At 58.6% G+C, this 12,655-nt stretch overlaps 1 protein-coding gene across 2 annotated transcripts; it reads left to right on the top strand.

The window, feature by feature from the left end:
* The first annotated feature begins 308 nt into the window (after positions 1-308).
* Positions 309-9,098, top strand: Ncln (nicalin). 2 transcript variants are annotated; one of them, XM_087909322.1, is made up of 14 exons: positions 309-615; positions 3,123-3,313; positions 3,522-3,666; positions 3,788-3,882; positions 4,237-4,317; positions 4,842-4,945; positions 5,694-5,782; positions 5,852-6,170; positions 6,803-6,890; positions 6,969-7,007; positions 7,086-7,249; positions 7,644-7,697; positions 7,779-7,857; positions 7,939-9,098. In XM_087909322.1, exons 1-14 carry the CDS (start codon positions 432-434, stop codon positions 7,996-7,998), a joined length of 1,692 nt encoding a protein of 563 aa, XP_087765448.1. In that variant the 5' UTR covers positions 309-431; the 3' UTR covers positions 7,999-9,098. The 2 variants fall into 2 exon arrangements, with proteins under 2 accessions (XP_087765448.1, XP_087765447.1); XM_087909321.1 differs by having other exon boundaries at positions 7,089-7,249.
* Positions 9,099-12,655: the final 3,557 nt, after the last annotated feature.

Raw genomic sequence — 12,655 nt, forward strand, 5'->3', positions numbered from 1 at the left:
TTAAACTCTCGGTGTTTTGCGACTTGGAGTTTATGAGTTCAGAAGTTATGTCCGCCATACCTTCGTCCTGGGCGCGCCACAGCGGGACTACAACTCCCAGAGTGCTCCGCGCTCAATGACTACTACTGCGCTCTAGAAACAGTAGCGCGAGTCTCACTGTGCCTACAACTCCCAGGAATCCCCCGCGTGAGGTGTGTGTGGGGGGGCGTCTATAACTCACATGAAAGACTACATTTCCCGGCAGGTGGCGCGGTACTCAAAGCCGTCCACAGCGCTGCCCAAAGGACCCTTGGGCAGCCGCGGGCTGTCTGTGGTTCTGCCCGAAGGACCTCAGCGGCCGCCCATGCCGAGCTGAGTCCGCGAATCCCGGGCCGCTTCCCGTCGCCATCAGCCACCGCCGCCGCCGCTTTTGCGGCCTGCCGCCTGTCGGAATGCTGGAGGAAGCGGGCGAGGTGCTGGAGAACGTGCTGAAGGCATCGTGCCTGCCGCTCGGCTTCATCGTCTTCCTGCCCGCCGTACTGCTGCTCGTGGCGCCGCCGCTGCCCGCCGCCGACGCCGCGCACGAGTTCACCGTGTACCGCATGCAGCAGTACGACCTGCAGGGCCAGCCGTACGGTGCGCGACCCCTGACCCCGTCCCCTGTCGCCGCCACCCCTCACTGCCACACCGCTCCCCGGTTACCGCAATCTTCCCGCTGTCATGCCGAGGATTCCCGACTGTTTCCCCGTCTCCCACTGTCATAGTGATCCCCTTCCTGGCAACCCCACTCCTCCCTGTCCCTTCAGGCCCCTGCTGTCACACTGATTCCTGTCACCCCGTCACACCATCGTCACCCAGATTCTCGCCTCTTCTTGATCCCCCGTCACCCTGATTCCCTCTCTGTCACTGGTTACCCCAGGCCTACTGTCCTGGGATCCCCCGGGGCCTTGGTTCCCCGGGTTCTCTGTCCTCACGCCTGTGTCTTGGGTCTCTCAAAGCCTCCCTTTTGCTGCCTGTGGTATCTGGCCTTCTAGAACCCTCTGGTCTTTAGTTTGCCTTCCAGCCTTGATGCTTAGTGTGTCCCTGAGCGTCAAGGCCGGGTCCCGCGTGTGTGTGCCAGCCTGGGTTTGTGCACCCCAGCCTCTATATGCGAACCCCATGGGCCCTTGTGCCAAGAATTACGTTATTTCTCTTTAAAGGAGCATTGCAGCTTGGGGGGGGGGTCATGTGGCTGCCCCTACTTGGGGATCCCGGAGTGGGTGGAGGTCGGTGGCTGCCCTGTGCATTGCAGGGCAGAGAACAGTGCTCTGAAACAATGACTTGTCACCCAGGGCACCATAGGGTGAGGGTCAACAGGGCCAGAGTAGCAGGGTGGTCGGGTGTCCCCAGTGTTGAAGTTGCTTGTGACCTGACATTTTCTGAAGTGTCACCAGCAAAACTGTCTACAGCAGGGTACCACTGAATGGCCACATGGAGCCAGTGGCTACCAAGCTAGGTAGCATAGCTTCTGAGCCCCTAGAGACATTCCAGAGCATTCCAGGGTCCAGAGGGCAGTTCCTAGAGTACTTATGCCCAGCTCACACCCCCACAGCCTGCATCAGCCCTTTAGCTGAGCTGGAGTGTGAATGAGCTCGTGTCCTCAGTGGACCGTACACCTAACATGGCCGTCTCTCCTTGGCTGAATATGAACTGTGGGGCTCCTGCACCCCTGGGAGCCCACGATGAGATAACCAACCAGAGCAGGTCTTGAGAAACCCTGCATAAGTCCCCTGGGCTCCCCTCAGCCCCAACCTGCTCCGCAGCCTCACTGAAGCTCCCCTTACCCAACTTCCCCTGGGTCTTTGTTGAGAAATAAATGACACTAGTGTGAGGGAGGTTCATGGTAGGCGTGACCAGACCACCGTCCCTCCTTCTGTGGACCTTGGCCTTCTTGGGACCTGCCTTCTTGTCAGCGTGGGGTTGGGACAGGACTTCTGTGTCTTGTCTGCCTCCCTAGTGGCTCGGTGACCCTCAGTTACATCTCCACAAGCCTGGAGTCAGTGGATGAAGGTTGGCCTCCCCTGTACTTGTGGATAAAGTTTTATTGACACTCAGTCACTGACACCACTGAGCTGACAAACCAGCCATGGGGAGGAGCCTGCTGAGTGTGCACCTGAGCCTGCCTTCATGGTATCCCTGGGCCACCTGCTGAACTGCAGCGATGGGGCTGTGACCCTGGCTGGGAGCATGGTGGGTTTTGGGGACTGGTGCATGGGCAGCACTGCCCACTGGGGCTCCATGTCACCTCCCCATGAGGAAGAGAGCCAGGTGCACAGTGCTGCCCTGCCGCAGCTCTTGGCCTTCTTGGGGACACTGTAGGGACCTCAAGGAAGAGCTGGCTTCTGAACCACACTCCGACCGGGAGCAGGTTAAAGAGGGAAAGGTGTTACTTCTCCCTGTAATAGGATCCCCATAGTTGTGCAAGACCCTGGGGGAAGAAGGGTGTCCCTGGGGTGCCTGGCCTGTGCTGGCTTTCAGGGCAGTTGTCCCTGGCCGGCCCTGCCCCTCCCCGCCCCCATACTGTGCATTCCTAGAAAGTGAGAGCAGGGCCTAGCTGAGCCTGGGCCTGGGACTCCCTGTAGGTTCAGGCCTTGGCCGTTTCTAAGCTTCCCACAGGGTGTCAACTTGTGAGTGACAAGTCCCCATCACCCCGTGTGTTGGGTCAGTCACACATGACCTGTCCAAGACCCAGCCAGTACATCCCTTTGACACTTGGGCCTTGGTATGATGTGGGCGTCAGCGTCCAGGTGACCGCCCTAGATGCCCCACCAGGATTGAGTCCCCTCTGCACTGAGCTGTGAGCCACAATCTGTGTAGTCATTTACTGCCCCCTTCTGGCCATGCGCGTCCAGGGTGCTGCCTGCCTTCACCCTGGTGGCAGTTGAGCATTTAGGAAGCATCTGATGTATTGTTCCATCCAGTCTGGATGTAAGTGGGTCCCAGGACCTAGGGCACCTGAGGTCCATGGAGGTTCGCCTCTGGCCTGTGCCGTACAGACCCCCTAGGGCCCAGCTGGCCCTTTCCTGACTGTGTGCCGGTGTGGAGGCCCCACATGGTGTCCATACACTGGGAGGCCTGCAGCTGTGACCCTGTGTCCCCCACAGGCACACGGAATGCAGTGCTCAACACGGAGGCACGCACAGTGGACGCAGACGTGCTGAGCCGCCGCTGTGTGCTTATGCGGCTTCTGGACTTTTCCTATGAGCACTACCAGAAGGCCTTGCGACAATCAGCGGGCGCTGTGGTCATCATCCTCCCTCGAGCCATGGCCGCTGTGCCCCAGGATGTTGTCCGGGTGAGCCTGTACCACTATCCCACGCTTGCTCCCCAGGTTGTATCTGGAGTGTGTCTTTGGGCCGCTTACTTTGCCTTTCTGCATCTGAAGAAGGTTTCCTGTCCCTGAGGACACGCAGCTGCATTCTCTGCCGTTTAGGACAGGGGCTGAAGTGGGGGAGCCACTCCAGGGGTGGCCACGGTCTCCTGATTGCGTATACTCCCCACAGCAATTCATGGAGATTGAGCCCGAGATGCTGGCCATGGAGACCGTGGTCCCCGTGTATTTTGCTGTGGAGGATGAGGCCCTGCTGTCCATCTATGAGCAGACCCAGGCTGCCTCTGCTTCTCAGGGCTCTGCCTCTGCTGCTGAAGGTGAGCCAGGCTAGTAGAGGGTGTGATGTGTCTCCGTGGCGGCTGGGACTGTCTTGGGCCTCTGTGTTTGCAGTATCTACCCCAGCCGTGGGCCCAAGTGACTCGTCCCTTCTGTCCCCAGTGCTGCTGCACACAGCCACGGCCAATGGTTTCCAGATGGTGACCAGCGGAGCCCAGAGCCAGGCAGTGAGCGACTGGCTGATCACCAGCGTGGAGGTGAGTGCCCGCCCCAGGGCGGCATGCCAGGGGTGGTGGAGACCCAGGAACTCGCCCAGCACCACAGAAATCAGGCCTGGTAGCACACACCTGGGAGACTGAGGCAGGAGGATCGGAGCGCAGGGCCATCCATGGCTGCATAGTGGGTTTGATGCTGGCTTGGTATACAGGAGACCCCTCTTTAATAAAAGAACCCCCTCATTTAGAGTTCCGGGGTCGGGAGCACACAGAACCATGGGACTGGTGGTGGGTCGGGCTGGAGGGCAGACTGCAGGGGCGTCTGCAGCGTCCCCACAGCTGCTGAGATGAGATGGACTTACAGGCTGTGACCATTGCTCCGTCGTCTCTCCACAGGGACGGCTGACAGGGCTGGGAGGTGAGGACCTCCCCACCATTGTCATCGTGGCTCATTACGACGCCTTTGGCGTGGCCCCAGTAAGTGCCTGGTGTGCAGTCGAGGAAGGGACAGGGACACCTCGGGCAAGCAAGGAAGGGGCTGCCAACTGCTCCAGGCCCCAATGTGTTGGGTGATGCGGTGTGGGACTCAGAATGCCTGGCCCATGGTGTCTTCAGCAACTGCAACTCTTTATAAAAGGAAGCACTTAAGTGGGGCTCACACACAGTTGTCCGTCACGGCGGCAGGCAGGTATGCCGCTGGAAGACTGAGCGCTACCTCCTGATGTGCCGTCCAAGACAGGCTGGGCCTGGGCTGGGCTTTCAACACCTCACAGCCCAGCCTCCAAGAGCAGACTGGAGGCTGTCTGAGAGCTCTGGCTGTCCTGAGCTGAGAGATCCCCCTTCCCCAGCCTCCTGGGCTGCGGTCAAAGGGGTGACCACCACACTCTGCCCTGTGGGTGTTCACATCTCCCTTCTGCCTGCTTGTGCCCCACATGAGGCTTGGCACCTCGTGGACAGGCCTGGCCTTCAGGAGGCGTAACCGACAGGTCCTCTGCCCACAGTGGCTGTCGCTGGGCGCCGATTCAAACGGCAGTGGCATCTCCGTGCTGCTGGAGCTGGCTCGTCTCTTCTCACGCCTCTACACGTACAAGCGCACACATGCAGCGTGAGTGCCAGCCATGGGGCTGGTCCCCAGGTGACCCCGCTGTACATCCCTCACCAGGTGCTGCCGTTCCCAGAAGGGCTGGACCCGTCAAGAGTGACCGCAGCCAATCTCGGCTCTACCAGGATGTTCCTGGGTGGGCCTCTGTGGGAGTCCATGCCCACAGTGTGACAGCCACATGTGTCCTGAGGTGCCACGCAGGGTTGGCTACAGGGCCAACACGTGAGAGTGGCTTTGACATTTGTGAGCTGGGCTCACAGGGCAGCTGCACAGCCTCTGTTAGTACATGGGGGTCGCCTCGTCCCTCTCTTACCGCCACGAGGCAGCTGTGTTTTTGCTCACCCCAGCTATGTCTGTCCCTCATGGCCTGTACCAGTCCTGACGGGTTTGACAGCCCTATGTGACAGTGGCCAGTCAGTAGTATGGGCCAGTAACAACCTGGGCTCAGCGGCTGCCCCGTGTGTCATCACTGGGCAGCTTGGCTGCGGTTCCCAAGCAGGTGAGGATGTGGGGCACCTGTGTGACTCAGGGTCCTTCAACTGAACACTGGCATCTGGGGACGTGGTCTGGGATGGAGTGCTAGTCTGGGCTCCTCCCCGTGGGTGTCCTCAGCGGCCTCCCTCTGCAGCATTCGGAACACATAGGACTCACATTTGGGGATTCCCTGGGGTGGTGTGGAGAGATCTGGGGTTTCCATGTGCCCAGCCAGGGACCTGCGGCCTGATCACGTCCGTGACACCCGCACTCGCAGGTACAACCTCCTGTTCTTCGCATCAGGAGGAGGCAAGTTCAACTACCAGGGCACCAAGCGATGGCTGGAGGACAGCCTGGACCACACAGGTGAGTGGGGCCTGGGTCGGTGGGCCCGTGGACTGGGCCTCATGCCCCTGACACGTGCCTGCCCTGCAGACTCCAGCCTGCTGCAGGATAACGTGGCCTTCGTGCTGTGCCTGGACACCGTGGGCCGCGGCAGCCACCTGCGCCTACACGTGTCCAAGCCACCTCGGGAGGGGACGCTGCAGCACGCCTTCCTGCGTGAGCTGGAGACAGTGGCCACGCACCAGTTCCCTGACGTCAGCTTCTCCATGGTGCACAAGAAGATCAACCTGGCGGACGACGTGCTGGCCTGGGAGCACGAGCGCTTTGCCATCCGCAGGCTGCCCGCCTTCACGCTGTCGCACCTGGAGAGCCACCGTGCGGGGCCGCGCAGCAGCATCATGGACGTGCGGTGAGTGGGTGCCCCGGAGACAAGCCACTTTCCAGGTCTTTCCTGGGACCTTCCATGGGGCGCTCTCTGGTGGGACGGCCTTCAGAATTGTATAATGCCTTCTGTGGGGGTTAGATCCTAGGGTCTTCTCTGGAGCCCCCTTCTAGAACCTTCTGTGGGGGACACCTTTCATCTCCTTTCAAGAAGAAAACTCTGGGCTGGGGCAAGAGCTGCTGCTCATGAGGGGGAACAGAGCTATCTTCTCGAACTTTCCATGGGCTGAGTACAGCTGTGTGACCACGTGGAGCAGAGTGGGCTCTTGTTCAGGGCGAGGGTGGGGCTCGGAGTCAGGAGCAGTCTGGGAGGCCAGCAGCTGGTCACACACCGGGAGCCGCTCAGGCTGCCTGCTGGGTTGAAGAAAGGTCACTTGCCCACCCCCTCGCAAGCCTTGAGGTGACCATTCCCCGCCGGTTGTCGGTTGTCCTGGGTCCCCACACCATGCCTCAGCTCCCCCACCACACTGGGCCGTGACTGCCCTGCGGGGTGTCCGTGGTCAGACACACTCTTTACCTGGTCCCTGTGAGCAGCCACCCAGAGCCCAGGCACCAGAGACAGCACTCCCTATCTGAAGACCCTATCCCTGTGTTCTCAAGGGCCCGCGTAGACTCCAAGACGCTAACGCGGAACACGCGGATCATCGCTGAGGCCCTGACGCGGGTTATCTACAACCTGACAGAGAAGGTAAGCTGTCTGGTTCTGGCCCTGGCCTGGTGCACACAGCCCTGCTGGGCTGCCTCACCCTGTCCCTTCCCTTTGCAGGGGACTCCCCCGGACATGCCAGTGTTCACGGAGCAGATGGTAAAGTGTGCGTGTGGGGTGGGCCACGGGGACCCCTGCTGTGACCCCTGCGTGACCCCAGCCTGCGCCTGGCCCTAGCAGGTCCAGCAGGAGCAGCTGGACTCAGTGATGGACTGGCTCACCAACCAGCCGCGGGCCGCGCAGCTGCTGGACAAGGATGGGACGTTCCTGAGCACTCTGGAGCACTTCCTGAGCCGCTACCTGAAGGACGTGCGGCTGCACCACGTGAGGGCCGACAAGCGGTGAGCGAGGGGGCCAGGTCTGGGCTGCGTCCTTCTCTAGGAAGACTTCCCAGGCAGGGGAGTTTCTAGTCCCTTTCTTGACTATTTAAAAAATATTTTTAAGCCAGGCAGTGGTGGCGCACACCTTTAACCCCAGCACTCAGGAGTCAGAGGCAGGGGGATCTCTGTGAGTTTGAAGCCAGCCTGGTCTACAGAGTGAGTTCCAGGACAGTCAGGACTACACAGTGAGACCCTGTCTCAAACAACAACAAAAAACACATGCAAAAATATTTTTTGCTGTGAATTGAGCTGTTGATATTTAGTCTGGGCAAGCCTCAAACCTGTCATACTCCTGCATCAGCCTCCCAGAGGCTGCCATTACAGGGGAGCACTGAGCAGGGCTGTTTCTCGGCAGGGACCCCGAGTTTGTCTTCTACGATCAGCTGAAGCAGGTGATGAATGCCTACAGGTGAGTGGTGGGCTGGAGCCGAGGGACCGTGGTCAGTTGGGGTGACCATCCTGCATCCTGACCCCACGGACTGTCCTTCAGGGTCAAACCAGCCATCTTTGACCTGCTGCTGGCCGTGTGCATTGGGGCATACCTAGGCATGGCGTACACAGCTGTCCAGGTGAGTTGCCGTGCAGGGAACCTGGGGGGCAAGGTGGCTCTCTGGTGTCCCTGTCCCCTAATGTGCTGTGTCCCCCACCAGCACTTCCACGTGCTATACAAGACTGTGCAGAGACTGCTGCTCAAAGCCAAGGCCCAGTGACGACGGCTGTGAACAGGCGGCCCAGGAGGGACCGGCCCACGCGTGGCCACCCACGCGACTGGACTGAACCAGAGTTCACTAGGATGCAGGGACCTCATCCGGTCTCCTGAACTACCTTGGTGGAGAACCCCACCCACCTGCAGATGAGCCCAATGGGACAGATGGCCGCCCAGGCCACATGCACTGAAGGGCCACACGCTTGGCTGGGTCCCAGCAGCCTGCCCCCTCCCTTTCCTGTGGCCCATGAGAGGTGCCCACCACCAGGCCACCTCTCGTGGCGCTGGCTAGCACCCAACTATGGCTTCCTGCTCTTCTCAGCCTACCTTTCCCTCTGCCTGTTGCCATCTCAGCCACCACTGGACCCACCTGGTTCTCCAGCTGGGCCTGAGCCACCTGAGGTTCCAGTTTCGTCCCTTTCTCTCCTGCAAGTGTCCCTCCACCCAGTCCAGGTGCTGGGGACAGGGCAGGAGGCGGCCCTGGGTAGCAGCCTGCAGCCCTGAGGTCTCTCCACCTCCACCTCCCCCCTTCAGTTTCCCTGCCTGTGATGAATTCTGCGGACCCAGCCCCTCTCACAGTGTGGGATGAAACAGTCAGGCCCAGCACACCCTAGGCGTCCCTGCCAACAGGAGGGAGAGGGGGGAGGACGTTAGCTCTGGCAGTCAACCTCAGGGACCCCATGGGCAATCGATTCGATAGCAATATGACCCAGGAGGTGTCAGGCCGGGACGGGCAGCTGGGGCCAGCGCCTGGCATCCCTCCAGCACCTGTGGAGGCCTGGCCCACCCAGACCCTCTGCTCTGCTCTGCCTCACGGCAGCGGTGGCCATCACCCCGGTGGCACTTGTGTCATAGGGCAAGAGGGGCCAGCCTGCCACCTGGCCCTAGGCACTCTCGCCCCCACCCCTCCCCCCATGGACTGCTGGGGTCCAGCCCTCTTCACTCTCATCCCAGTGGCTGGTTACGGGTCTGAGGCCAGTGCCGCCTTCACTGGCAAAGACACAAGGTGCATGTGCCACCTCCCTCCGCTCAGGCAGGGCTGGGGCCGGCAGTTGGGCCTGCAGTTGGTGGGTTAGAAAATAAAAGCCATATTGAAGGACCACACCTGTGGGTGCCCCTGCCTTCAGGAACCTGAGTTCCCACTGGGCTTATGGGAGCATCAGCCCAGTGCCCTGCTGGCCACCATAGCCCCTTCCTTCCCACCCTGACAACTGCTTCCTCTCACTGTTTAAGTTTTCAGAGGACGAGAATTGGGGACATGTCACATGGGACAGGAGCCATCACTGCAAAGTCTGCCCCTGCCAAACTCACACCAGGGCCCAGCTGCTCACCCAGGCTCTGCCCATCACTCAAGTTCCTATCTTGTAGTCAGTCAACAAACCCCAGCTCAGCTACTGCTGATGGCTTGGGTCCTGTCCACTCAACATGGAATGGACGGTTGCTCACATCTGGCTGTTGAGGGAAACGGACCCAGGTTGCCTGCAGAGGCACAGACCAGCAGACTGCGGGGGTCTGTCTGGGTTCAGGCAAAGGCACTGGGGCTGGTGTGATGGGGCAGCTTAGTGCTGTGGTCCTGAGCCCCAAAGGGGAGGGGAGCTATGACACCCTGACTGCTGAACTGGGGGGCCGTGGGGCTGAGCAGCTGTGAGTGTGCACCGAGTTCGGGGTTTCTGCCTCTGCAGGGTCGGGCTCCAGAGGCCTCCACTTGCAAGTGTCCCTGGATGTGCATGCCTGCTTGCTGGGGTGACCACCACAGGTCACTGTCTCCTTCCCTGCGGGTCCTGGGGATGGAACTCAGGTTGTCGGGAATGGCAGCAAGCACCCTCACCCACAGAGCCCTCTGGCCAGCCCTCTGGGGTTCCATGTGACTGCCATGCCAACTGTTTAATGTGGGCGCTGGGGGATCCAAACTCGGGTCACTGTGGCAGCCACCAGCTCCCCAACTTCTGCTTCTGAGGGAGGGTATCATTGCAGTCTCTGGCATCGTGGCAATCCTCCTGCCTCAGCTTTCTTTTTTTAAAAAAAATTATTTATTATGTATACAATATTTTGTCTGTGTGTCTGCCTGCAGGCCAGAAGAGGGCATCAGATCTCATTTCAGATGGCTGTGAGTCACCATGTGGTTGCTGGGAATTGAACTCAGGACCTCTGGAAGAGCAGGCAGTGCTCTTAACCGCTGAGCCATCTCTCCAGCCCCTGGCTCAGCTTTCTAAGACAGATCTGCACCTGTTTACAGCTGCTTTTAGATAGTGACTTATAGGCTGGGCATGGTGGGGGAAGTAGGATCAGTTCTGGATCATCCTTGGCTACACAGTAAATATGGGACCAGCCTGGGCTACATGAGACCTTGCTTCAAAAACTAAATAGCAAAGAGGTTGTAAATCAGTGCCATCTGTGGCATCCACAGATGCCTATGCTGTGCCAGGCAGGTTGGGACTGGTGGTGTGGGTGCTGGTACTCGTTCCTCCCCCAGCCCTGGGAGGAGAAGCCCCTCCCATGCCCTCAATGCCCTGCTGCTGGAGACTCTGCCCTCAGGTAACCTTTGCTGTCATAATGGGTGAGGGGCTCCCAGTGCCAAGTGGATGTGGGTCAGGTGCTCAGACCCCAGAGAACGGGTCAGCCCTGGATCTAGGCAACTGAAGCTGAGGTGAGTTCCAGAACAGCCCACTCACCTGAGCAGACACAAAGGCCAGGGCAAGATGATGGGACGCCCCTGTTTTTCTGATTGCCTGTCTCCCCTGGACCAGCAGCCACAGTTTCCTGCCACATAGCTATGGTGACATCACCTGTAGGGATTGGAGGTGTCAGGGACGGAGTCCCCAAACAGTTGCTATTACAGGGCTAACGTGGTACCAGCTGGCCTGCCTCCTGTCGGCTCCCATCCATGTGTTTTGGGACTGAAGTGGCTCAAGTTTGTTACTCCAGGACTGATGCTGAGGCAGGTGGATGACAGCTGTGGGGCAGATGGCAGAACCCCGCCTTCGGCCCGCATCCCTGGCTCTCCAGAGGCCTGGTCTTCCCTCCCTCCCATTCTATTTAACAATTCTTGCAACTCAGAGCTCCACAGGGACTCCTGGCATCCTTCTCTGGTCTCCATGGAAACAGCTCATCTGAGAACCAGCCTCAGCATCTCTCAGCCTCTCCTACTTCTGGGAGGTGACCCCTGACCCCAGGGCCTTGCCTCGCCCGCCCCCCCCCCCTGTCCAGTATGATGGTAGCGGTTTTCCATGACTGTGAAGCCAAGTCCCCAAGGAGCCTGTCCCTTCTCCTGCTGGTGTCCATAGCAGCTGAGGGAGTGGAGGCACAGCTGCCTGGACTGTGGGACGACAGAAGAGACATGGGAGCATCTGGGCTTCCAGAGCTGGCCTTAGACTCCACACCTGCTGTGTGACCTTGCACAAAGGATCAACTACTCTGGGCCTCCATTCTGTTCTTTAAAACAAATTGTAGGGGGCTGGACAGACAGCTCAGTGGTTAGTGCACAAACTGCCCCTGCAGAGTACCCAGGTTTGGTTCCCAGCACCCACAACCACACACACATGTGCACAGTCATGTAGGCAACACTCCTGCACACAGGTAAATCCTTTAACAAAAACAAATTATAACCAGGCAGTGGTGGCGCACACCTTTAATTCCAGCACTTGGGAGGCAGAGGAGGCAGATCTCTGTGAATTTGAGATCAGCCTGGGCTACAGAGCGAGTCCCAGGGCAGCCAGGGCTACACAGAGAAACGCTGTCTTGCAGCACGAATAAAAACCCGGAGTCAGATATTGGGAAAACCAGAAAAACAAAGCAGCCAAGCCACTAGAGAAGTCTTACGTCTACCAAGGCTGGGTGACCAGAAACTAAGCAGTCAGCCTCTCTCTCCTCCCATTCTATATTCCCCCTAGTGCTGGGATTAAGGACATATGGCTCCCTAGTGCTGGGATTAAAGGTGGGACCCACCACCTGGATCTGTTTCTGCACTGATCTTGTGTAGCCCAGGGTGGCCTTGAACTCGCAGAGGTCCATCTGACTCTGTCTCCCAGATCCTGGGATTAAAGGTGTGTGCTACCACTGCCTGGCCTATAGTGGCTTTAGCTTTGCCTCTGGTCTTCAGGCAGGATTTATTTATCAAAATGCAAATAATAGACCAGTACACTGTCTCAGAATAAAAAATATAGGAATAAGACTTGTCTATTTAATTATTTTATTTATTTGAAACACTGTCTCACACGTATGCTAGGCTAGCCTCCAATTCTCTATTTGGCCAAGGATAACCTTGAACCCCTAATCCTCTTGCCTTTATCTCCTCTAGGGGAAAAACAAACCAAACTCATCAACACAGAGGATCTTTTATTGCAATAGTTAAAATGAACACACGAAAAGTGTGCAATGGCTAAAATAGCACCTATTTGTTTTTGAAATAGGTCTCTAACATAGCCCGGCTGCCCTGAAACTTGCCCTGTAGCCCAGGCTGGCCTCGAACTCACAGAGATCCCCCTGCCTCTGCCTCCCGAATGCTGGGATTAAAGGCGTGGCCACCACTGCTTGGCAAATATCATTTTAACTATACACAGCATGGGCACAGGCGTCTGTGGCACTAGGAACGTCAATTTAAAATAAAAATATGAGCTGAACAGACATGGCGGTGCAGGCCTGTCGTCCCGGCCTACGCGTCC

Source organism: Myodes glareolus, chromosome 8, assembly GCF_982192425.1.
Source record: "Myodes glareolus chromosome 8, mMyoGla1.1, whole genome shotgun sequence".
In the NCBI taxonomy this organism is placed as follows: domain Eukaryota; kingdom Metazoa; phylum Chordata; class Mammalia; order Rodentia; family Cricetidae; genus Myodes; species Myodes glareolus.

Excerpts from the sequence above, each read along its gene's own strand:
- Ncln (XM_087909322.1), top strand. The coding sequence starts at position 432 with ATGCTGGAGGAAGCGGGCGAGGTGCTGGAGAACGTGCTGAAGGCATCG. Across the intron at positions 4,318-4,841 it reads ACGCCTTTGGCGTGGCCCCA|TGGCTGTCGCTGGGCGCCGA; the intron begins GTAAGTGCCTGG and ends CTCTGCCCACAG. Across the intron at positions 7,008-7,085 it reads CAGTGTTCACGGAGCAGATG|CAGGTCCAGCAGGAGCAGCT; the intron begins GTAAAGTGTGCG and ends GCCTGGCCCTAG.